The following is a 25,010-nucleotide window of genomic DNA, read 5'->3' as shown; positions in this document are numbered from 1 at the left end:
GTCTGGTTCAGTCCTCAGTTTCCAGGGCACCCCCTGCAGGTAAAGAGCTTCGGTTTGAAGGCTGTGTTCCTAGCACCTAGTTGTCTGTGCTAAAAGGGTTTGCAGGATGGCTGCCAGCCAATGCTCATGGGCTTGGCCAAGGGCAGAGAAGAGGAGAAATGAAGAGATTAATTCAGCAAATACTGCTGTTCCACACTAAATACAGGGCCAAAGAGAGGCCTGGGCTGCCATGGCCACATTTCTGTATCAGCTCCGCTGAGGGCCAGTTGAGGCATCACGCTGCTGTGGAGGCTCCCTTGGCCAGGACAAAAGGGCAGCCAGCTGGTGGCACTGTGCAGACCTGCAGAGTGCCAGATGCCTTGGCCACAAGCGGGTGACAGGAGCGGTTCCTACATGAACCATCATCCAGAGACTCTGGCCTGCATGGATCACAGCTTTTCTGCCTCAGAAATAGGGGGGTATAGCCCACACCCTCCTGATGAGCCAGTTGGTGACAACAGTGCAGTGGGCTCTGTGTTGGCACGTCCTTGTAATGTGGCAGTGTAAAAAAGCCGTGAGTGAAGAACTGTGCTCCCTTCATTTGGGTATTGCAGGGGGTCACTCCTGGGGACATGGAGGCACTGAGATGAAATGAAGGGATTTGCTTTTGAAGGGGTAGCAAGGGAGGAACATGTTGGTGGTGAGGGACATAGAAAGGGAAACAGCCCTGGAGCTGTGGCTGCACGGGAGGGATGTGCACCAGTGCAGGGAGAACAGAACAGTGAGCAGAACCTGGGCAGGACCACACAGCCCAGGACCAGAAGCTGATGTAGCAGGAGGGGGTAGGCAGCAGCACCTGGGTGGGGGTCTGTTCCTTGCCAGCCCAGCTGTTGTCCCGGGGCCTCCTTTGTGACCTCGGTGCAGAGCCAGAGTCAGGGTGCAGCATGCAGTGGTGGCTGCTGCTGCTCGCCCTGCTGCTGGGGGCTGCCCTCCCACGGCCCTTGGATGAGAGGTGATGGCATTTCTCTCCTCCTTCCCTTCCTCTCTGCTGCCCTGGTACCTGCAGAGGCACCCCGGGGGTCCTGGCGTGGGCACCAAGCCCACAAGCCCTGACTGGGCTGGGTCAGGACAAAGGGTGTGTAGGAGCTTTTATTTCAATGCGTGTGAGTGCTGTAGGGTCTCGGTTCACTCTCACCCCTGGTTTTCCTTCACAGGGCCAGCTACTCAGTCCCTGAGGACTTCTCTGCTCTCCTGGAGCTTCCACAGCAGCACTTTGGCTTGGTGGATGGTACAGCATGCTCCCTATCCCGCTTTCTCTGCACTCACCCTCGAGGCTGGTGCTTGTCCCCAGCACTGTGAGCAGCCCGGGACTGAGCCCAACCTCTCCACTCCACCTGCAGATTACGGCATCAAGCCCAAGCAGCCGCGTCTCAGGACCCGGGTGGGACGGAAGCGGCCGGAGTGGCTGCAAAGAGCTGGCAAAAGCAAGAGAGATGAGCTCAACCTGCAGGAGTACTATGATGATGCCCATATGTGAACCAGTGTGCCCACCACAGCCTGGCCCCAGGGACCCCTCGCTGCAGGACAGCGTAGGTGTGGGGTGTAGGGTAAGGGTAAACCCTGCTTTGGGAGGGGACTGGAGCAGGTCACCTCCAGCCATCCCTTCTGATCATCACACAGTGATTTCTGGACTTCAGGCAACTAGGGCTCTCAGCCCAAATCTGAGAAGCTCTATAGCTAGCTCCTCTTGAGGTCCCAGGAGAAGGAAGCCAGGACCCAAACCTACTGCAGTGGGACACAAACAGCACAGCAGCCCTGCTCCATGAACCATCATATTTAATAGTTGTTGCCATCACAGCAGATCCAGCTGAAGCACAGAGCTCTCTGGCTGCAGGGACCGGGAGAGCTCTTCTACCTCCCCAGTGCTTTGCTCAGCTCCCTACAGGCTATAGCCCTTCCCTGCCCCATGTCTGGTAGGCACCCAGCTCTGCCACTGCCTCTGCTACCTGCAGCCAGGGGGAGAGGAGAAAGGGGCAGAGAAAGGCTCCCCTCCTGAGGGTGTAGTTACTGCAGGGAGCTATAGAGGGGCATTTCTCTCTCCCCCTGGGCATGGATACAAGAAAAGAGGGATGGGGGCAGAGGCAGGGGTGAGCTGTCTCAGCTCATTCTGGTGCTGTTTCTGGCAGACGGGATAGTGGGGCTTCCTCTGTCATTCCTGCCCAGCAGCCTTTATATCCCCAGGGCATGGCAGGGAGGTGATGCCTGCCCAAGGCAAGCCCATCCCCCTGGCAGAAGCCAGCATTATGGGTTTTGTTTGCTGTAGCTGCTGTGTCTTCATATTGCAGGAATCTGACTCTGCATTAAAAGTCACCCCAGAGGGATGTGACGGGAAGCTGGGCCATGGTCACAAGGAGGAGATGCTGTCACCCCAGCCTGCAGCAGGAAAGGGCCTGAGCACGCTCCGGCGCTCACAGGCAGGGCCCCCAGCAGGTACTTCTCCAATAAAATAAACTAAGAGTATTTTGTACAATAAACACGATTTGTCCAGCCCTCCCCCCTCCCGTCCCCCCCAGCCCAAGGAAGGGGAGTCACGAAAAGAGGCTGCACCCTGTGCCCCGGAGAGCCCTGCCCCGGGCCTGCTCCTCCTCCAGGCTCAAAGCAGCTCTTGTCCATGCACGACACGGGGAAGGGGCGACACTGCAGCCCTGGCTGTGCAGGAGGTGCCTGTGCCAGCCCCTACTCCAGGTAGATGTCCTCCGTGGGGCACGTGTACTCCACATACTCCTTGTAGAACTGCTGAAAAGCCCTCCTGCAACACAGCACGGGGCAAAGCTGAGCAGTGTCCTTCTCTACAAGGCATTTACAGACCCCTGCTTCCATTCTCACCCTTGCTCCTGCAGCCAGTTTGACCCTTCAGCCCCCCAGCTTCTGTGTTAGCACCCAGAGCTGCCATCAGATCATCCCTGCCCTGATCCCTGCACATCCACATGACTTTCAGCCGTCTGCCTGCAAAGCCTTGCAATGGGATGTGCTCCAGTGCTGTCAGGAATATGGTGCCTGTAGCTCTGTCAGCCCTGGCTGTCAACCCAAGCCTCTTGCTTGAAGGAAGAGGTGCCAGCCTGGGGCCAGTTCCAAGCCCCACATGTACGGGAAGATGGCAAGATTTGTTCCTCCTGCCCTTTGGGATCAAGCCTTCCCTGCCCAGCGAGGACTCACCCTACAGATTCCGCCAGTGGCTTTGTGGACTCCTCCGAGACGAAGACATGACAGGCGAATCTGTGGTCCGCAGGGTGCTTGGTGATGAACCCAAAATACCTGAGGGCAGACAGAGTGGGGGTGACTGGACCAACAGACAAATAGGCACAGGTACCCCAGCATCCCCTTGAGTATAAGGGTTTGGGACCTGAGACCCCCCAAACCCCACCAAGCCATGGCCCATGCCCATTGCTGTGATGCAATTCCCTTCCCAGCCCCAGTCGTGCTGCTCCCAGGCAGTGAGAAGGCAGCAAAGCCTCTGTGCTGAGCTGCTGGCATTGAGGGCTGCCCAGCACCTCACTACTTACTTGTTGTTCTTTGGATGGTACCCACAAAAGGAAATGTTCTTCAGCTGGAAAAAATGGCTACACTTGTTTACCTGGGGAGAGAGAAATGAACTGTCAGAGCTTTCCTCCCCACTCCCCTGTGGGGCAGCAGGGCTCTGGACCTGGAAATACGTGCTTGGATTGAGCACTGAAATGAACTAGAGCCTGATCCAGGGCTGTTACCAGTAGCTTCAGGATGGTCCCAAACATCCACCTCAGCTGTCTCTATCTTAAGCAGCTCCTGGAGGCCCTGGGTTAGACTCTGGCACGAGCCTGTGCTGCTGTTCATCCAGCACACACAGTCTTTCCTCGCTAAATGCCAGTGGATAGAAGGTGAATGGATAACTGAGGTAAATGGATAGAAGGTGAATGGAACTAAGCCATTCAAGCCTGGGTGTTCAAAGGGCCCCAGCCAGAAATGAGAACTTACTTACAGGAGTTTAAAGAGCAACTAAGTTGATGGCATCCTCTAGATAAAGGCAAGACCTGCAGAAACCTCAGCCCAGCTCTCTGTCACAGCACTTAGAGCCATAAACTAATCCTACCCCCGGCAGTAGGGGAGGTTTCCCAACAGCTTGCTGCAAAAGCTGTCTGCCCAGCACATGCTTTGCTAGGCTGCTTATGCAGGATGCTAATCAGCAGCCTGCCCTCACTAAAGAGATTACAGGGCAGATCTGGAGGACACCACTCAAAATAGTAGCAGAAAGGTTTAGGAGCAGCTGACAGATTACTGGTACAGCTCAGCTTTCAGCATCCCAGCACAGCAACATCTTTGGGAGCTGCAAGGGCATCAGCCAGCTGTATGGCCCAAAACCAGGATTACATGATGCACAGAGGACCCTGATGGTGGGCCTACCACCTCAATGATGGTGCTCAGAGCAGCAGCTGGGGAAGGGATGGGATGAGTGGGGAGCAGGGCACTACCTTGCTGTGCTCCTTGGAGTCATCAGCTTTCACAGCAATCTTGACCCCACGCACGCTGATCTCCAGGACGCAGCTGGAAGGTGGGTTAAAGTGCACAGTGAGGCGGCGCGTGGTGGCAATCTGGGGGAAAGACAGAGAGAAAAAGGCCTGGGACTCATGAGCAATGGTGATGGCTCACCCCTTCCTGTCCCCACTGAGGTTCTGCCCTGCTGCCAGGAAGAGCTCCTGCTTCTGCTGGTAGGGTGGGACATTACCTTCTGCATGGCCGCACATAGCACGTCATTGCCTTTGTGATAGGGAACCTGCACCGAGCCAAGGAACTTCACCCGAAACTGGTCCACCCAGTCGCTGCTCTTGGCCAGAGCTGCAAGAGAGAACACATAGGGGGAACCATCTCTACTGCCCAGGCTGAGATCTACCTCTCCTCTCCATATTCCCACCCTTGGCTCTGCAACACTGGGTACCAGCTCCCAGCATCACACCAGAAGCTGCCTATCACTTCATGCTGGCTGCCCTTGGTCCTCCTTCCATCCCCCTGCTCGGCACCAGCCTCTGCTCAGCGGAAAGGAGGTGGATACAAGATTGGGATGTCAGCAGAAGCTTGGTACCTGTTATATGGTCTGGGTCCTTGGTGACTTCAATAGCGTAGTAGGCAGGAAAAATGCCCCGGTCGCCCGTCCGCATATTGTAGGCCTCGTACCAATAATCTTCTGCCTGCACCTCCACCAACAGAGGATCATCCACCTCCAGCTCCAGCTCATCCGCGTGGCGAGGCACAAACCTGGGTAGAGAGGCACTGGTGCCTGGCTGGCCAGCAGCATAGGGGCCTTCTCACTGGTGGCAACACAAATCCCACCACTGGCCCAGGCTAAATAAAGCGTTGGAGCAGGTTGAGACTCAAAAGGGCAAGGATAACCCCTATTGCACCACTCCTGCTGCCCTCAGAGGTGTTGCCCCTGCAGCAGCCTGGGCTGATATTGCTCCTGAGCAGGGCACGAGCTACAGGCAATGGTCTGGGGCTTCCCATGGTGGAAACACTGGGGTTTGGGCTGGCCACACTGCAGTGAGAGGGCAGCACCAGCTTTCCCCTGTAAGAGGCTGGGAGCCCCGCTCATGCCTGCAAGCTCACCTAAAGACAGCACGGTGGGTCTGCTCCTGCTCCTCCCCGTTGATCATGCAGGAGAACAACCCGAAGGACTCAGCACCTGGGGATGAAGGCAGAGGGGGACGTCTCAGCACCATAGACAAGGGATGGGCATGGGCCAGGCAGAAGAGACAAAGCCATGCGGTGTCACCAGCATTGTGGGACCAGCTGAACCACGGGAAGCCCTGCTTCTGAGACATACCACCACCAGTGCTCCTCTGGGGCTGGGGAGAAGGGCAGCACTCCAGGAGGGTGCCATCCCCCTGCAAGACCACTTAACCTCCCCCTCAGTATGGACATACCTTGGGCTAGGCAAAAGAGCATCCTGAAACCCCTCAGGCTCACAAGGCTTTTCCAAGCCCCCCCATGCCTCCCCAGCCACCAGGAACAAAGCCACAAAGGCTGCAGCAAGAACTGGGGCTCTTGTCTGCTGGTGGCTTCCCACGTACTGAGTGTGCCCTCAGCCTTGTACCGAGTGCCTGCTGCTCAGCTCCCCCCGTGCCCCGCACTCACTGGAGGAGCGTGCCCGGCCACTCATGAAGACATTGAGGAACTTCTTGGAGAAGTGGATGTCTGCCTCGGGAGTGGAGTCCTCGGACAGGCACACTGAGTCGCGCTTCAGCGCGTCCTCCTCATACTCCTCGCCGATGGCCGACTCGTAGGGCGAGGAGATGCAGTTGTCATAGACAGTGGCCGAGTCGCTCTCATCGCTGTAGCCCGAGTAGCACTGCTTGAGGCTCACCAGCTCCAGCTGCACGTTCTCGTCCACCACCAGCGTGTATTTGACCGAGTCATAGGACAGGGCGCTGGTGTCCGAGCTCACCGAGGCTCTCTGGAGGTTGTGCCCTGGCCGGGAGCCATTGCTCCCAGCACCGCAGGAAGCCCTGGGTAGGTTCATCTTGTCAGGGGAGGACATGTAGTCCAGCACCTCATCCTCCTCGCTGATGGAGGGGTTGGTTTTCCCTGCCAGGGCCGAGTAGCCAGAGGTGTCGACGTCGGAGCTGATGGACATGCGGTTCTCGCTGGACTGAGACAGGAATGGCTTGTCAGTCTCCAGAGGATCCGAGTTCTTCTGCACGGGCGTCAGGTAGATCTCCTCCGTGGCCTCCAGCCTTACGTCTGTCTGATAGTGGATGCGGTCCCGGTGGGCCTCGGGGACCCTGGATGTCACCACCACCACGCTGGCACCGTGCGGCGGGGGCCGGCTGGTGGCCTGGTGCTTCTCAGGTGGCCGGGATGTGGCGATGCAGGCGGGTGCCATCTGGGTGGCTGCTGTGCGCCGGCACGGGCTCTCCGTGGATGTGCCCCGGTCTTTGGTGGAGGTTGTGCTGTTTTGGTGATTGACCTCATCACTCAGGCAAACGTGGTCGTGGGGAGGGGTCTGCTCACCTGCAGGGGGAGAAGAGAAGCATTGGCAGGCCCATAGAGGGTGATGCTCCCTTCTGGGGATGCCACCCAGACCCACCCTGCATCCATGTGGGATGGTTTCCCTGACCTCCTGCACCAGCATCACTTGCCCCAGGCTCTTAAGACCCACAAAATAGTGCAAGGAGCTGCCCCTGGCCAACAGCTTGAGAACTCACCCGTTTTCAGAGGGGATGATGACCGGGACACCCGCTCCTGCCAACTGTGCTTTTTTGCCAGAGAGTTGTTATTCAGGGTGTCCTGAGGAGAGGAACAAAGATGCTTTGTAGCCCGGACAGTAAACAGCACGTGGTGGTGCAGCAGCAGCACCCATCCTTCCCCAGGATGCATGCACACATACACGGATAACTAGCAGACGTTAATCCTGATGGAGCTTCTGTGGGTGCTGTGCCCTGTGCGGCTGGTCATGCATGTGCAAACGTGTGTGCACAGGGGAACGTGCTCAGCTTCACTGTGACACCCATGGACCAAAGGCCACCAGGTCCCCTATAGAGGACAAGTCCTCCCTGCCTGCTTCAGCAGGGAATGACATCCCACCTGCTATAGCCCCCATCCTCTCCTGCACCCCCAAGTTCCCCCTGGCGCCTCCTGTGGGGCACCAGGTGTTTGTCCTCCATCTACAACCATGGCATTTTCCATGCCGTTGATTTTCACTCAACTGCTGAGCTCTGCTGGGACCCCCTGGATTTTCTCACAGCCTTATCACCAGCCTGCAGCTGCGACCAGCAGTGCAGGAGCTGCCCCATCCTTGCTTTGCTTCCTCACCAACATAAAGCAAGCCTTTGCCCTGAAACTCCATCACGTCGCATGCTGCTGCACCGTGGCTGCCAGATCCCTGCCTCCATGCAGGGGGGGAAGAGACCCCCACCACAACATCCCAGCATGGCCTCTGTGAGGCCCCCTGTGCCAAGGCTAATAACAGCATGTCTCTGCTTGCCTTACCCAGGGTAAGGATGGGCCGCGATGCGGCCAGGCAAGCTGCCACAGTGACAGCCTCTGCATGCCAAAGGGCCAGCACGCCAGCCAGCCTGGCTGCATGGAGTGGGAGGCAGCAATGCCACAGGCAGATCCCACAAAGCCCATCCATCCCGCAGGGCCAGGGGTCTGCAATGCCCAGCCAGGGTGGAGAGGCGTTCACAAGGTCTTAGAAGATGAACCTAGCCAGCCACAGCAGCTGTTTCTTCCCCTTTGGGAAGCTGGGGATGTTCCCCTCACTGTTTCCAGGCCATCTGCCGAGGCATGCAAGAGAAGCCGAATGGCCATGGTCCCTCTTGTGTTCCCTCCCACCTGCAGGAGGAGAGAGCTGAGCAGGCCCAGATGGTCTGGCACAGGTAAAGGCAGATCTCAGGCTGATCTCCAAGGAATACCCTGCACCCTGTCCTCATCGTGGGGCACCACACACGGGCATGGAAAATCTGCCTTTAGCTACGTATGCATCCAGAACAGGCACCCCATGCACATCACAACCAGCCCGTCTCTCACTAGATGCCACCAACAGCACTGCCCTCCCTGGCTGGCTATGCCCCAGTCTGGAGCCCCTATTCCCCCTGCCAGCTGCGGCAAAGCCCCTATCTCCCATTCCCTATGTCCTCAGCTCAGCTATGCCCATGTGTCCTGGTGCCACCCCACAGGCTCCACCATCGCCCTGCAAGGGGACCATCAGCTCCAGCCCACCGCCTGTGCAAAACCCCCTCCACAGGCCTGTGGCCACCTCTGGACCAGCTGCCCAGGAGGAGGGCTCTACAGTCCCCATCCCCACAGCTGGATGTGCTTCCACGTGCCACTTGCTCCTTGGGGTCCCTGCGCAGGGTGGGACCAGGCTGCTGCTGTCTCCTTGTCCATTATACTCAGTGGGGCTCCCCCCGCCTCCCCAGGCCTGCTGCCTTTGTCCCTGGTGCCAGCTGCCCGGAGGGTGCCCATCCTGGCTCTGTGCCTTCCTCCTCCTCCTCCTCCTCCCAGCCGTGGCCTCAGGCAGAGAGCTGGCATCAGCTGCCAGTGCCGGGCTGGTGACACCCAGCTCCAACTACTCCCCATCTGTCACCCACAGGGACACCTGCCTCTCGCTTCAGTGCTCCTCGGCTCAGCGTCACTGCGACGACAATCCTCCTACTTGGCAGCAGGCAGGGCTCAACGCAGGAGGGTGGCAAAAATAGCCCCGCGCATCGCGCAGCCTGCCTGGCGTCAGGAAGTTTGCCAGAGCGATGGGGCAAAGGGGCTCTGGATGCTGCTCAGAGGGTCAGCATGTGGGGCACTGAAATACTGCCTGCCCCGGAACGACAGCAACCCCAGTGCTGGTGGGGTGGGTAGGCTTGGAGAAAACCACCCAAAACCCGAGCGTGAACAAGACAACAGAACCCCCTTGTCCTCCTGGCCACCATTTTGGGCGTTGCTATTCTGTCTCTCCGATTTAGCACGGGGTGCTGACATTAATGCTTCTTTTGCCAGATGCTGCTGTTCTGGAGCAGAGCCCACCAAGTCCCCACCGCCGGGCTCTGGGCACCCTGTGTCACCATCCTGCCCTGGGGCAGCTGAAACCCAGCCAGATGTTGGCCCTGGGCTCGCCAGCCCCGTGGCATGGTGCCCTGTCCCGTGATGGCTCATTCATGCGTCGTTCACCATGGCTCATTTGCTCTCCATCCCTGTGGGGTCCCTTCCCTGCCCCGTAGGCGCCATGGGCTCTGCTGGGGGCACAGCTCGCTCTCGCCACACTTCCCGGCCTGTTCCCACCCCACCTCGGCAGCAGGGATGGAAGAAGGACGCACCCAGCTCTTCAAGCCCCCATCCAACCGCATTGCCCGGGCAGGCTCAGCCGTTCGAGGGGGCGGCCCGACTGGGAGCGAGCTCGTACGGGTGGCCCTGGGCCCAGCCCTGCGGTAAGGGATGCGGGCAGCGTAGGGCAGCGGGGCTCCCGCCACCCCCCATCCCTCCGAGACAAAAAGCCCCCGGCGGCGGGAGCATCCCGAATCCCGCCGCCCCGCCCCGTCCCGTCCTCACCTGGCTGCGAGGCACCTGCGGGAAGAGGTTGAGCGTTGTGGGTCTCTTGGGCCGGTAGACATCGGTGGTGCCGGCCGGGGGCTCTTTCTGCAGCGGCTCGGGCGCCGTCTGCTCCTCGGCCGGCGCGTCCCCCGCCGCGTCGATGAGGTCGAGCTGGAGCATCTCGGCCTGCAGCCTTGCGGCCTCCCCGCCGCCCGCCGCCCGGGCCCCGCCGCCCGCCCGGCTCACATGGCCCTGCGGGAGCAGCGCCCGTTGTCAGCGCGCCGGGACGGCAGCGCCCGCTCCGCGCCTCCCGACCGGGGAAGGGAAGGGAAGAGAAGGGGAGGGAAGGGGGGGCCGGCCCCGGGGCAGCCGCATCAGCACCCGGCGGCCTCTTCCTTTTAAAGGGGCAGGGATGTTATTCCCGAGGCTGCGGAGCTCCGCGCGCCCTTCGCGCAGCCCCGCGCTGGGGTCCGGCCTTGCTGATCGACCCCCGGTGATGGGGCACCCCCGGCACCCCATTCCCAGCAGGTGGCTGTAGGTACATGCGACCATCACGTTCCCCATGAGGTGTGCACATCCAGGTTTCATCTCGACATAACAGGGACATATTTTACAGTGAGAACAAACAATCAGAGAATCCCAGACTGGTTTGGGTTGTACAGGACCTTAAAGATCACCCACTTACAACGCCCTGCCACAAGGGCAGGGACACCTTCCACTAGAGCAGGGTGCTCCCAGCCCCTGTGTCCAACCTGGCCTTGAACACTGCCAGGGATGGGGCAGCCGCAGCTTCTCTGGGCACCCTGTGCCAGCACCTCAGCACCTTCATAGTGAAGAATTTCTTCCTTATAGCCAACCTAAATCTCCCCTGTTTAAGTTTTAACCCATTACCCCTTGCTCTGTCGCTACAGAGTCTGATGGAGTCTCTCTCCGGCATCCTTGTAGGCCCCCTTCAGATACTGGAAGACTGCTATGAGCTCTGCATGGAGAACTCATAGCAGCCTTCATTTGGCAGAACAACCTCCCAGGGACATGGTAGAGCCCCCATCACTGGAGGCTCTCGAGACGCGACTGGATATGGTGCTAGAGAATCTCATCTAGGCTCCCTTTCCCACAAAAGGTGACCAATTTCCCAGGTGACCTTTTGAGGTACTTCCAGCTTGGGCTGCCCTATGATTTTTCCTTCCAAGGCAGACTGTGCCCTTTCTTGGTTCCCGTCCTGGCAGCTGGGACTCATACAAACAAGCAATCATGTTGGTTGGAGGTTTGGTCCAGCCCCTGCCTGGAGCAGGTCATTCAGGGTCTTGCCTGTAATGCCTGAATATCCCCAGGGATGGAGAACCCACCACCACGCTGGGTACTGGCACCAGTGCTGCTACTACTTCTCTCTATGGGGTTGAAGCTTTCACTGCACACCTCTGAAAGGAGTCTGGCTCCTTCTTCCCTGTAATGCCTGTTAGGCAGCCGTTAACAGCATCTACATTCCCCTTGGATTCCTCATCTTAGAATCATAGAATCAATTAGGTAGGAAAAGACCTTTAAGATCATCAACCCCAGCACTGCCAAGGCCACCACTGAACCATGTCACTGAAGGCCTCATCCACATGTTTGAACACTTTCCGGGGACAGTGGTTCCACCACTGCCCTGGGCAGCCTGTTCCAATGCCTGAGCACCCTTTCAGTGAAATCTTGAGCAAGCTATTTCTCATACACCTACATCTGCACATATCAGCACCCGAAGCCACGCAGAAGGGGTGCCTGATGAGCCAGTGGCCAGGCACTATCACTTCAGCCCCAGCTGATGGTGGCTGTCCTCTGGCCAAGGGCAGCCCCACTCTTTCCCTTTCCACCCTTCACTCTTGGAGCAGGGCGGCCACCACAGCCTGCGAGGGCTGTGAGCAGCAGATGCCCCATTGCACCGTCAAGGCTGGGTTCCAGCGCTGAGCCACCACGCTGCTGCTGTGTGAAGAGGCATCAATGTCCCCTGCTGCTCCAGGTGTTTAAAGGTCAGTGGTTTCCTTCCCCAGCCTCCTTCCTCGCACAACTGGAGCTTGCACATGCACGAGCTGCTGCAGGCAGCACTAATGGCTGTGACTTGGCATTAGTCACTTGAATTCCCGTGTTATCAGCTGTTTGTGGTGACTGGAAAGCTCGTCAGTGGGCAGAGGTGGAGAGGGGAGGTTTTTAGCAGCTGATGCTATCCGTGTCTCCAGCTGCACGGAGGATGCTCCTTGAACCATGAGGAATAAACAGCCCCAGCAGCTCTGGCAGCCCCTCCAAGAGCTCCTGCTGCTACCAGCTCCTCAACTGTCACACTACAGCCAGCACAAGGGCTCTGCCTGCTGCAGGCACAGGATGAACCCTCTAGGGGGGACATTTCACCCCAGTGTCCCTGTTGCTGCCACCAAAACCCATCGCCCGTCCTCTTGAGGCTTTAAGCATTTAACTTCCTTGCTTTCACCACTGGCCTTCATACAAGTTCTGTGTTTCTGTGACACCAGTTGCCTGTGCAAATCACGTGGATTTTAACAAGGAAACCAAGGCACAGGAAGAGAACTGGGTGGAAATACCAGATTATACCTAAGCAAGATATATCTGAGTCAGCTGGTTACGTTCAGCCTAGGCTGCTAATGATGCTGCCTCAGTAATCCTGGAGCTGCAGCAATCACTCAGAGGGAGAAGTCCCAGAAGGATTCAGAAAAGCAAAACAGTCCCTGCTCTGAAGAAAAGCACACCCTAGGAGGGATGCACTGTTCCTGGTTCAATAGCTAGGAGGAAACGACAGCCACTGCAGGTATTTTTTAATAGCCTGTAGCACAACAATGTCCTTTTGAAGCCACATAGCCATAGATCACCTTTCCGTCCAAGTGGAACCTGTGGTGATCTGCAAAGTGAGGGCACGGACTGGACTTTGGGAAGCCATTCTAACTGGAAGGATGCTGCCCCACCAGAACAGCATCAGGAGCTCTCTAGAAACAAGGTAATGGTACCTAAGGGCAGCTTGAGTATACTCATGCCTTAGCACAGATGCAATGGTGAGGTGACTTCCTAAAGTCCCTTCAGCCTGTGGGGGAGATTAAGGCATGTGGGAGAGCAGTACCAGTGCCTGAATCCTGTGGTGGGATGTACACAAGCTGTACACCTGGATCCCAATGCAGTCACGGGGAGGCTCACGCCTCCACTGCAGAGCCATCCCCGGGACAGACATGATGCTGGTGTGCTCCTGCTGATGCTGCCTCCAACAACTGGTCTCTGATGGTCCCAGTGCTGCGGGGAGGTTGGAGCAGCATGGGCCCTGCTGCAATTGAGAGGTGCTGGGAGCACCACTGGGAGCACTGGTTTAGCCAGGGGAATAGCCAGTATGAGTGCTGTAACCCCAGGAAAGGATGGATGCTGCTGCTCCCCTAGGAATGAAAGGCTCTGTCAAGAGGAGTGGGGTGATACACAGCGTGTTGCTTGGGTGACCCCAGTCTCTACCCACTAAGGTTGAGCAGGTGAAAGGCTCTTCCCTGCTTCCCACCCCATGTCGAAGAGGAGTGACAAAACCTTCAGCTGGGAAAAGCACTTTAGGAGCATGGGGAAGCAATGGGGACTTGCTGAGCAGAGAGACTGTGTCCCCTGTCCCTACCACCCAGATGTGACTGCTTCCTCCCAGCTTCTAAGCACCAGAGAAGCCTCTCTGCCCCAGCCTGGCGCAGCCACGTCTGGCGATGGATCACAGAGGCAGCTTCGTGGGACAGCCTTTGAAATAAGCAACAACCTCGCTGCTGTATCCTTTGCTCCCAGTCCATACAGCCGGATCCCTGCCAGTCCCTGGATCAGCACGTTGGGTTGGCTGGCTCATGGCAGCCACTTTCCTCTTTGCAGTGGGTCCTGCTGGCCTTCTGAGGGCATCTGCTGCCAGCGGCACACTGGATCAGGGGTGATGAACATCAAGAGAGAAAGCCTGGCATTCCCAGCAGTCAGTTTATGCTGGGAAAACAAAGTGGTTTGCTTTTTTTCTGCACATATCTTCATGGCTGGTTCAGGCCTTTTCATAGGATCATAGAATTGAAGGGACCTTAAAGCTCATCCAGTTCCAACCCCTGCCACGGGCAGGGACACCTTCCACTAGGGCAGGTTGCTCCACGCCCTGTCCAACCTGGCCTTGAACACTGCCAGGGATGGGGCAGCCACAGCTTTTCTGGGCACCCTGTGCCAGCACCTCAGCACCCTCACAGAGGACCACAAAGGCTCAGCACAGCCCTACATCATCTCCTTCCATTTGCACTTGTTCTCGTGCTCTCAGGTCTTTCCAGGAAGGGTACTGCTTATTTTTCTTTGATTCATGTTCATTCCTGCATTAACCATCTTCCACAGCTCCTGCAGTAGAGATGAGGAACCACCAAGCCTTTATCAGCCTCAGCCTGGCTGTCTGCCGGGATCCATCTTGCTGGAACCAGGGATTGTCACGCCAGACTTCCAAGCCGCCAAACCCAAACCTTCTGTTGTTACTGTCCATCTCAACGCTGCCATTTGAGAGGTGGAGGTGACATCCCTCACCTCTGAATCCTCCTGCTCTGCCTTTCAACAGCCCTAAAGGCAGCTCTGCTCCTCCACTGAGCCCTCTCATTCACTTCACTCCCAGTTTTCATTCACCCAGGACTTCCTGTTGTATTTAAGCCATGCTTCCAATTATTCCTCATTCTTACACGTGGTCTCCCATCCACGAGGTGCGGTCCTCATCCGCGGATAGCTCCCTCTTGCACAAACATCAGTCTACGCCTCCTTGCAGTATCTATGTGTCTAAGCCACTATTTCTGGAAAGCTGTTAAAATAGCCCTCGGTGAAATCATCTTTGTTTTTCCAGGACCCAAAAAAACCCAAACCCCACCTCTGTTTGGGGGTTGACCTCTGCACTAGCCACCCATTCCTGGCACAGGGTTCAGCTGCTGAGCAGCTCTGCCTGGATCCTGGAAGCTGTCCCCACCCAGCAGCTTCCTTCCCATCCCTCCAGCAGGCTTTGTCCCATTGCTCCTTCCTGCTGCTTTCCTGCTTGCTGCTGGCTCTGCCCATCTCTCTGGAGACTTGCTGCTGGATCAGGAAGCTCGGAGCAGCTCACCACGTTCCCCGGAGCCCATGCTTCCCCTTTCCCCATCACTCCCGCTCCGGTGTGACCCCGCAGCCACCAGCCCGCTCTACCCCTGCATCCCTCTCTCCATCACAGGGCTCTCACCAGCTGCCCATCACTGTGGAATGAGCAGGTACCAACCCTTACCCACCACGGGTGCTCTGCAGCACTGGCACTGGAGCTCACCATGGGCAGGACTCCAGCATGGGGCCCCCCCAGCCCTGGCCCCCTTTCCCAAGCCATCCATCCCCATGTGATGCAATAAGCTGCTGACGCCGGCCGCGGGTCAGGACGGATTTGCTGGCCCCTGCGCTGTGCACAGACCCAGCCAACTGCTCCCTCTGGGCCTGGCTGCATCCATCAGGCAGATCCTGCACTCCCATCACCTCCAACTCGCTCCAGACATCAATCGGGTTGGAAAGCTCCCTGCTTCTTGCGGCGTTAGGGATTGAAACCCCCTCTCTTTGCCATTGCTGTCACCACTCTCGCTCCTCGGGCAATCCTCCACGCCCCATATAAACCATTCAGACGTATTTTTAGCAGGCACTTTTTTTCCCCTGAGCGTGGTAGGCTTCTTCCTTTGCTGTGTTTATGGATAACTCGCTCCTTCCCCAGGGCAGCCGCGCATCCCCCTTCCACACCAGCACGCTCTCAGTGCACCCAGGCGTTCACGCAGAGCACCCTGGGGCTGTCTCCTGTGTCTACTGAGGGTCAGGTTTCTGCAGCAACACAGAAACCCCTCAGTAAACTGTTTTAAATAGGCAAACAGCCTATTTCTACTCACTGTCCATGAAGGGTTGCAGCAGTTGAGCTGCAAGTTGTCTCCTCCAGCCTTACCCTCCTCACCAAACCTCAGCAAAGGGCTGGTGGCCCATAAAGAAGAAAGAAATCCTGTCCTTAAGAGCCTGGTGGTGCTATCAGCAGCAGAGAGCTGGGATGCCCAACAGGAAGAGTCCAGCACGGCTGCACACAGCCCTTGCCCAATTTATCGACTGCAGGCAGGAGGATCTTCCCACTGCACTGCCTTCACATGGAGACTCGGCACTGGGCTTGCCTTTGGTTTTGCCTCCATTTATCCCTCCTTCCTTCAGCATACGCAGCTCATGAGCCCAGGCTCAACTTGTCCTTCCCTGGCCATAAAGTCATAGAATCACAGAATAGTTAGCATTGGAAAGGACCTTAAGATCATCCAGTTCCAACCCCCCTGCCATGGGCAGGGACACCTCACACTAAACCATGTTACCCAAGGCTCTGTCTAACCTGGCCTTGAACACTGCCAGGGATGGAGCATTCGCAACTTCCTTGGGCAACCCACTCCAGTGCCTCAGCACCCTAACAGTAAAGAACTTCTTCCTTATATCCAATCTAAACTTCCCCTGTTTAAGTTTGAACCCATTACCCCTTGTCCTGTCACTACAGTCCCTAATGAAGAGTCCCTCCCCAGCATCCCTATAGGCCCCCTTCAGATACTGGAAGGCTGCTATGAGGTCTCCATGCAGCCTTCTCTTCTCCAGGCTGAACAGCCCCAACTTCCTCAGCCTGTCTTCATACAGGAGGTGCTCCAGTCCCCTGATCATCCTCGTGGCCTCCTCTGGACTTGTTCCAACAGTTCCATGTCCTTTTGATGTTAAGGACACCAGAACTGCACACAGTGCTCCAAGTGAGGTCTCACAAGAGCAGAGTAGAGGGGTGGGAGCAGGAGGAGGCTGTGGCCACAGCAGAGATGCGGAGCAGTGGCTGCACCTCTGGAAGCAGCTGAATTTCTGCTGGGAAGGTCCCGAATCAGACCAGGAGACATCAGGACTCCATGGATGAGATCTGCCTGTGCCTTCCTGCCGGCAACGGGGGATTCCCAACACCACAAATTCACTTGCTAATTTTAAATCTGCAACAAATTCCTGTGCCTCTCCCCTCCTCGCTGGGCCTTCATCAGTTCTGCACAGGAAACACTTCTGAGGGATGAAATTATTCCCAAACCATTTGGCTGCTCCTCCAGCATTTGCATCCCTTTAGCATGAAACACTGGCAAAATGCAGAATCCCTGCGTATTCACAAATCCAGCGTCGTTCTCGGTTTATCTCCAAGTTTCTGCTCCTGTGGCCTCCTTGCGCAGTTCTAACAGTGGTGTGAACCCTGTTGGGTCTCCACAATGTACCTCAGGGTGCTTAATGTGGATGGGAGATCCTCCTACAGCACCTGCATAGATTTCCCAGCTCCCATTTTTATTTCACCTGCTGTGGTCAGAGCCACCTCCCCTATCCCTGTTTCTCCAGCCTCCAGGTCTCCCACCCCCTAAACACGTTCTAAAGGCCAGTTTCCTTCAGCCCTTACAAGCCAGAAGGAATGCTTTGGGTAAGCGGAGGAGGGATCTCACCATGCCAAGCCAAACTGCACCTCCAGACCCAGGGACGCATGTGGGGAGCAGCAGGCACAGCCCATGTGGGACCTTCGGTGCCACCTCACACGTCCTCACTTCCCAAGGATGCTCATCAAGTGCCAGAAGCTCGCTGGTCATCCTACTCAAATGGGGGCACGGCCAAATCCTTGTGTGCATCCCTGAGGAACAAACTCAAACCTCCCCAGAGCAATGGGAACCAAAAGGCACTGTCTTTGAGACGCTTTTTATGTCCCTTGTTTGGCTGGCTCAGAAAGGGTCTGTGCTGTGCCATGGAGAGGAGAGGGCACTGCCAAGCAGAGGGCATTGTGGTTGTGACAATGGGCACCTTGAGGTAGCATCACCAGCCTGGAGACCTGGTATTCCTGCATGGGTACTGATGGTCCAGCCATCCCCACCAGCACACTCTGCCCATCCCATCCCCAGCGCTGTCCCCATCCCCATCGCGCTCACCCGGGTGGCCAGGCTCTCCTTGCAGTGCAGGCTGATTCCACACTCGTCGGTGATCTCGGAGAGGTCTTCATCCTCAAACTCCTCGAGGCTGATATCATGGGTGAGCCTGGAGGGAGCAGAGATGGTGCCATCACCCACTGCACGGGGCACGGGCAGGATGTGCAGGGTGGCATGCTGCCCACGGGCAGGAGCAGCACTGCCTGCCTTGGAGAGGCTCTCCAGGTCTTTACTGGGAAGAAAGACCAGGAAGGGGGCTCCTTCCAGAGGGGATGGGTCTGTCCCCACTGAATGGCCGAGCTTGGCATGGTCTGCAGCTGTGGGGAGGCAGGAGGAAAGTGCCCCAAGCCAGCCACTGGTCCCAGAGGCAGCAGGGATGTGCAGGCTGGGAGAGCATGGGACAGGCAGAAGAGCCAAGCCCAAGCCAGGATGTTTGGCTCCCACCATCCCAGGGAAGCTCTGGGGTTGTTCCAGACACCCAACAGTGCAAAGACCAGTGTTATAGGGAAGGGTTTGGGGTCCTGGCAGGGCACAGCTGGCGGATGGACCGGCTGGGGTAGTGATCACATTGAGACCCACAGACCTTGAAAGCACCACAAACCTGCCTTTGGTTTTGCCTCCAGTTACCCCTCCTTCCCTCAGCACACACAGCCCACGAGCCCAGGCTCTCCCTGTCCTTCCTTGGCCATGTCCTGGAGCAGGAGGCACAACCGGCCTTCAGGCTCTGGCTGGGAGGGATGTCCTGGGTCAGGTACTGCAGTAGGAGACGGCAGCACCCAAATCACTCCCTGGGGTGCCTGTGGGTATCCCCATGGCCGTTGGTGCTGCCAAGCCTGCCTGCCTGGGGTCCCTTATGGCTGTGAGCTGCACAGGCTCATTGCACCCCTTCAGAAAGTTTAGAGATATCCTTTTAGCAGCTGGAAATGTGCTGATGGGTGAGTTCCTCATGTGCTTGATCGCATCCCTGGGGACCAGCAGGGAGTTCCTGGTTTCTGAGCATTGAAACCTTTCTCCGTGGTGGTACCACAATGATCCTCTTGCTTATTCATTACCATGGGGTAAATAAAGAAGCCCAGCTTGAAAGTCCTCTGCTAACCTATGTTGTGTGCCACCACTTCCATTGCTCTCAGCTCCTTGGGCTGGGAGATGCTTGGGTGAAAGCACTATGCTGAGCCCATCACCCCTCTCTGGCCTTGCCCTCACTGGCAGGGAAGGAAGGAGGAGGGTATTTTGTGACCAGCAGAGCTCCCACCCTCACTTCAAACATCACTCGCACACCCTAGGACTCCCCCTTGCAGCGGCACCAAGCCAGTGCCATGGAAAGGTAACACTTCCCTTATCCTGGTCCTCAGAGGTGGGGAAGGAGCAGGAGAAGCCTATGGGGGGAGCAGCATCGCCCGTCCATGTTTCCAATGACCCCATCAATGGTTGGCTCCTTGGGTTAAGGTAGGCAGAAACCATTGTGGCCATGGGCTCCAGCCCCCATGATGGGCAGGGACACAGCCTTCACCACAGGGTGGGATGTCCTGACCCCCCCTTGCCCATCTCCTGCTGCTGCAGAGCAGGAGGCTCATGACGAGCCTGCAAAGCACAGATCGATTTCTTCTCCGGTTACACAGGTCACCAGGGTGGGACATCATCAGTCGATGATGCTCAGGGACTCCATCTGCCTTGGTGTGCAGAGCCCCCCATGCCGGGAAGGGGGCCAGCAGCCCTGCCTGCACTTCCAGGGATGCGCAGGTCCTGCCTGCAGATGCTGCTGGACCACTTTGCCACGCAGCTCCCTGTGCAGCCAGGCAAAACTTTGGGCTCTGCTGCGTGCCAAGTTTGCTCCTGTCCTGTGGCCATCGCTCAGAGAAGGGTGATATGCCCAAGGGCTGCTCCTCATCACCCTGCACACCCACAGGACAGCCCCCCTCATCCCCAAGCCCCCGGCCGGTCCCCTACCATTTCTCCCACTGGTCCTCCAGCCAGCTCTCCTCCTCGGTGCTCGACTCCATTTTCAAGGGCAGCTGCATTGAGGAGGAACCCCCTTCGCTGAGGGACGCGCTCCCACCCTATAAGCAAACCCCCGTGCCTGGGGCAGGGAGGAGTGAGGAGGTGATGGGTGCCCGCTGCCTGTCCGCCTGCCCCGTCGCAGTCTGTGGCTGCCGGCACTGCTCTGTCTCCTCACTGCGCAACCTGGGGAAGCTCATTAAAAATAGATGGAATCAGCTGTCCTGGAGGGGAAAAAAACCATAACCTCACCACTGGGGCAGTGCCAAGTCCCTGCTCTCTGCTGGGGATGCTGACTGCCTCCCTGCCAGCCAGCCAGCCCGGCTCCTGGTCCTGCTCCAGCACCGCTCCCCAGCACCCGCAGCGGGATCTGCTTACCCCAGCATGGGCGCCCATGCTGCCCGGCCTCCTCCTGCCCTTGCTAAGCCAGGGTCAAGGGGCTCTGCTCCTCTCTGCCCCACTGCAGGGATGTGATGAGATCCTGAGAGAGACGGGAGCATCCATCCGGCTTCCCGCCAGGCAGGGCAGGGATGCTTTCAGTGCAAGGGCCGCAGTGATTCCAGCAGAGGGACTGGCATCATGTCTGGCTGCATTCCCTGAGCAGAGGGAAGCAAGAGGAGCACCTTCACCAAGGGGCAAGCCTGGCTGGCACAGAGCAGTGCTGGGAGTGATGCTCCTTCCCCATCTACCCCTGCTCCTGCTTCAGGAGCTTCCCCAACCTCTACCCCCTGTTAAGGGGCAGAGAAATACCTGGTGAGCTGCTCTGCCAGCTCCCACCCCTCTCCTGCTGCCTAAGGAGGGCAGGACCTTTCCCAGGAGAGGCTGCCAAGTGTTGCCAACAAACTGTTGGCACAGTGGACTATCATCCTCCACCATCATCACTCATGATACTGTGTTCATTGTACCCGATAACGGTATCCAGGGCTCCATCTTCCCTATCAGCTCTGCCTGGAGGCACCTCGTCTGCTCGAAACCTCCTTGCTTAATGCTATGAATAAAGAAATCTCTATCTCTGTATTACTCCCCCCCTTTTCTTCTCTCATATGGATGCTTCAGGACTTCCCAGGAGATACAAGGAAGGCTCTCCCTTAGCACCCCCCACTCCCAGGGCTGGAAACACCCCTGCTTTTCTCTCTTGCTTCTCAAAGAGGCTAAAAATACCAGCAAAATGCAACAGCTCTGACTCCCCTCAGCTCCATCTCTGCCAGTACAACTCTGAGCAGGACCTACGTGGGTATTCTGGCCAACATCCCTCACCAGCAGCAGCAACAGAGGCACAGTGCTCCTGTAGGTGGGCATCACAGCATGGCAGGTACATGGGAGGTTGGCCCCAGACGCAAGGATGGAAGAGCCCTGTATCTGCAGAGGTTACGAAGGATGTGCCAAGAGGCACCCAGAGGCTGCAGCCCTGCTGAGCACATGAGAACTGATACACTCGGGACAAGCAATGGAGCACACATGGGTGTTATCCACCTATAGAAGGAGCAGCTTGAACACATTGCTTATAGCAGCCTTAGCATCAAGCCTGGCTGCTGTGCCTCCTTCATCTCCATCCCCTGCCAGGGAAGAGGGGACCTGCAGCATCGCCTCCCCAGCCCACTGCTGCTGCGTGGGATTCCCACACAGGGACTGGGCCATGGCAACACATGTGATGGAGCTGGGGCTCCAGCAAGCCTGGGTACCCGGGCAGCACTCCAACCCTCTGCTCCCAGCAGCGCTATGTGCAAGTGCTGTCACCAGCATCAGTGGGAGTAATAGTACTACCCTACACTGGGCTGGCCCTGGGGGAAAGCCCAGAGATGCTCTTAATTGAACCAAGGAGAAGCTGCCTCCATCTCCATCAGAAGACAGCCCTTTCATTCCCCCTCACAGGAAGACAGGTATCCCTACTGCAAAACCCAGCTCATCGCCTCCAAACAGGTTCTTCTGATGGCTCAGATGAGCACAGCAGACACATAAAACAACCCACAATGCTAGCATTGGCTTGTGCATCAGCCTGAAGGTGCTGCTTTGAACTTCTGAGGAGCTGGAGGCCTCTCCTTCCCCTGAAGACCTCCTCCCCTCCTGAGGCCCCAGCAATGGCATGGAAAAGGCTGTGATTTCCCATAGGGCTCCCAGAGGAGCGAGGTAATTCCCCCTCTCTCCTGACCCATGCAAATAGCTCCCTAAGCGTTTCCTTCCTGAGGAGGTTTCCAGCCTCAGCAGCTCCATGGATGCTCTTTGCTTTCATTAGGGAGACCAGAAGGCGGATGTGCTCACAGACACACACACAGGTCCCAGCTACACCAGAGCCGCACTCCTGGGGGCAGTGGGGCAGGCAGCACAAGCACTGCTCACACCCCAGTTGTGCCAACCCTCCCTGCCCTTCTTGTGAGGGGCAGAGGGACCCCCAGCCCCAGAGACCCCCTTGCAGGAAAGCCTGGCCCCAAAGCACTGGCAATGCTTCTTGGCAGGGTGAGGAGCTGCATCACAGTGTCCCAGAGGAAGATGCTAAGGAGTCCCAGCGGGGTGCAGCCCACAGTGGGAGCCTTTGGGAGGTTTATGGACAACAGGGAGGCTGGGTGAGAAGAAATTTATGTTGCTGTCTACTACTATGCTGTTGTTCTTGTGATGAGCAGCCACCTCTGGAGGTCCTCATGGCTAAAGGACCTCACCATTCTTCTCCTCCTGCCTCATAGAATCATAGAATGGTTTGTGTTGGAATTGACCCTAAAGCTCATCCAGTCCCAACCCCCTGCCACAGGCAGGGACACCTTCCACTAGAGCAGGTTGCTCCAATCCCAATCCAACCTGACCATAAACAACATAAACCCCCAGCCTGTCTGGTGCACATTTGGAGATTTTCCTGCTGCTCACTCTTGCACCTTCTGAATGCAGCAGCATCCAAGACCTCCCCTTATCTCAGCACCAAACCATCACCAGCAATGAGGACCTGCCAGGCCACCATTCCTGGCCTCCCCAGAGCTTAAAGACCCCATTGGAATACTTGCTGGCCAGGTCCGGACCGAGTCCTCTCTTGGTTCAAACCATCTAACACTTGTGCCAGAGCATCACCACTCAGGGAGCTGGATGGGCAGGCGAATGTACCAGGGAGCATTAAACCTGAAATCCCTCGTCCTGCAGGCAGGAAGCAGAAGCAGAGTGGAGGGCTTAGCCAGGACCTCAGCACCAGCCACGGGCTGAGCCTTCACCCTGAGCCACACTCATCACTGTTGTCCATGGGGAACGGCCCCTCGCTGAGCAGGGACCCAGGACCTGAGACAGGCACAACCACTGTAACACAGCTCACAACCAGTTCACAAGCAGAGCTCCCTCCTCGCACCACGCTCCATGCCATAACACTGCCTCTGATCCACCAGACCCTGCCCCAGGCTTCAGGGATATCACTGGCATCTCCTTCCACTTCAAGGCTGATACCCCAGGCTTGGTGGGTGCATGGGAAAGCTCTTGCACCCCTGCCTTGAGTACCCAGCGCTCTGGACCACGGAGGTTGCCTCTTCCCTGGAGCAAAGCAAGCAGCAGAGCCTCATCCTCCTCCCAGAGCATCACTGTTTGCTGGGGAGCAGGAGGGTGCCCTGGGGACAGCCGCAGCATCCAGGACAGCGCTGTGTGATGAGCCTGACCCTCTCACAGGCCCGGAGCTGCTGTTCAGTGCAGCCCTCAAGCTCCAGCCCCTGGCTCAGTGGCCAAGCCCCCTCTCCATGGTGGATGCTGCCAGAGGCAGTGTTTAACGGCTGGGTTTGCAGGATGCACCAGCCATGTTGTAGCAGCTCCCAGCAGCTCTTGCAGGCAGCTCTGCAAGAGGAGGAAGATGCTGAAGCCCTGGAGCCACAGAAAAGGGCTCCAGGAGCAGAGCCCATCAGGGGTAAATGGCCTGAAAGCCACCACAGCTCGACTGCACCTTCCTGCTTCCTCACAGGGATCTGCTGATTCCCACACCACAGGGGCTGGGGCCTGCTATAGGTAAGGGTCAGCTTAGCTGCGGCCCCAAGTGTGGACCAGCCCTTCCTTTCCCTGCCCAAAATCTCACCACATAAAGCAGCCAGTACCAATCCCCTCATATCAGCCAGCTCCCCTACAGCACCCCTGGGTGCCAGAGGCAAGCAGAGAGCGACGGCTGATGGCGCGGGCACCAGAAGCAGTGAGCATCACACCAATGACAAGCAAACAACACCGGGCACAGCATCCCCTTACCCACCCAGCGCATCCCTGTCCCAGAGCCGGAGCCTCCAGAGCCCCAGGCCATCCCTGGCCTGGCTCCTGCCATCGGAAGTCCCTGTGACCAGCCCTGCTGGGTTTTGGAGGAGACACAGCCCCTGCATCCCAAATCGATGGGAGCGCTTAGCATTGCCGAGCAGATCAATCCTGGCACTCTCCCATCATCTCACTCGGGATTCTGGTTTCGCAGGGGTGGGGAGGAAGGGGGAACACCTGAGATTTCTAGGAAAGGGCTAGAAAAAGGCTTTACTGGGGGTGGGAAAGAAATGAAGGGTTTTCACATGAGGAAAAGGTGTTTAAAGAGCAGATCAGCCAGGTGAGGAGGCCGGGGGGTGGAGGGGGACAAGCAGGGGTCTGGTGGGACCTGCAGTGGTATGTGGGGTGAGGGCAACGAATGGGGGGGAGAGGCTGACACTGAAGCAACATATGGGGGGGGGGGGGGCTGGAGTTATGCATGCGGTGGGGTCCAGCGGTGCCCGGGATGGGGGGCACAGGGTTGGGTGGGGTGGGGAGCGAAGGATGCGCAAGGAGGCAGCGGGGGCCCGGCGCGGCGGTGTGGGGCGGTGAGGGGGGGGGTGGTGCTGCAGCAGATGGGGAGCGGTGCTTGGGGAAGGGGAGCAGGGGGCAGCCCGCGGGGGTCCCGGGAGGGGTGTGGGGGGATGCGGCCGGTACCTGAAATTGGGGGGCGAGGCGAGGTGCAGCCCCAGGAACGGGGAGGAGGCGGGCGGGGATGCGGCTCCTTTCTCTCGCTCCGCCATTCTGTGGCTCTCTCCATGCAGGCGGAGGGCGGGCGGGAGGGAGGGAGGCAGGGAA

The 25,010-nt window shown here is 57.7% G+C and overlaps 2 protein-coding genes across 2 annotated transcripts; one reads left to right on the top strand and one right to left on the bottom strand.

Moving 5' to 3' along the window:
- The first annotated feature begins 16 nt into the window (after positions 1-16).
- FREY1 (Frey regulator of sperm-oocyte fusion 1) lies at positions 17-2,513 on the top strand. Its single transcript, XM_062635798.1, has 3 exons — positions 17-991; positions 1,194-1,267; positions 1,380-2,513. The coding sequence occupies exons 1-3, from the start codon at positions 924-926 to the stop codon at positions 1,514-1,516; spliced, it is 279 nt and encodes a 92-aa protein (XP_062491782.1). The 5' UTR covers positions 17-923; the 3' UTR covers positions 1,517-2,513.
- On the bottom strand, positions 1,799-25,010 carry MAPK8IP1 (mitogen-activated protein kinase 8 interacting protein 1). Its single transcript, XM_062635796.1, has 12 exons — positions 24,870-25,010; positions 17,988-18,093; positions 10,048-10,281; positions 7,212-7,293; positions 6,142-7,017; positions 5,614-5,689; positions 5,093-5,265; positions 4,739-4,848; positions 4,485-4,604; positions 3,543-3,613; positions 3,196-3,294; positions 1,799-2,788 (listed from the first exon to the last, which is right to left on the bottom strand). The coding sequence occupies exons 1-12, from the start codon at positions 24,953-24,955 to the stop codon at positions 2,716-2,718; spliced, it is 2,106 nt and encodes a 701-aa protein (XP_062491780.1). The 5' UTR covers positions 24,956-25,010; the 3' UTR covers positions 1,799-2,715.

This window comes from Pezoporus occidentalis, unplaced genomic scaffold (assembly GCF_034315485.1).
Source record: "Pezoporus occidentalis ecotype Australia unplaced genomic scaffold, CSIRO_AGI_Poc_V1 ctg46, whole genome shotgun sequence".
NCBI lineage: Eukaryota > Metazoa > Chordata > Aves > Psittaciformes > Psittacidae > Pezoporus > Pezoporus occidentalis.
The sequence above is the reverse complement of the archived record's forward strand: the minus strand, read 5'-3'. Positions and strand labels throughout refer to the sequence as shown.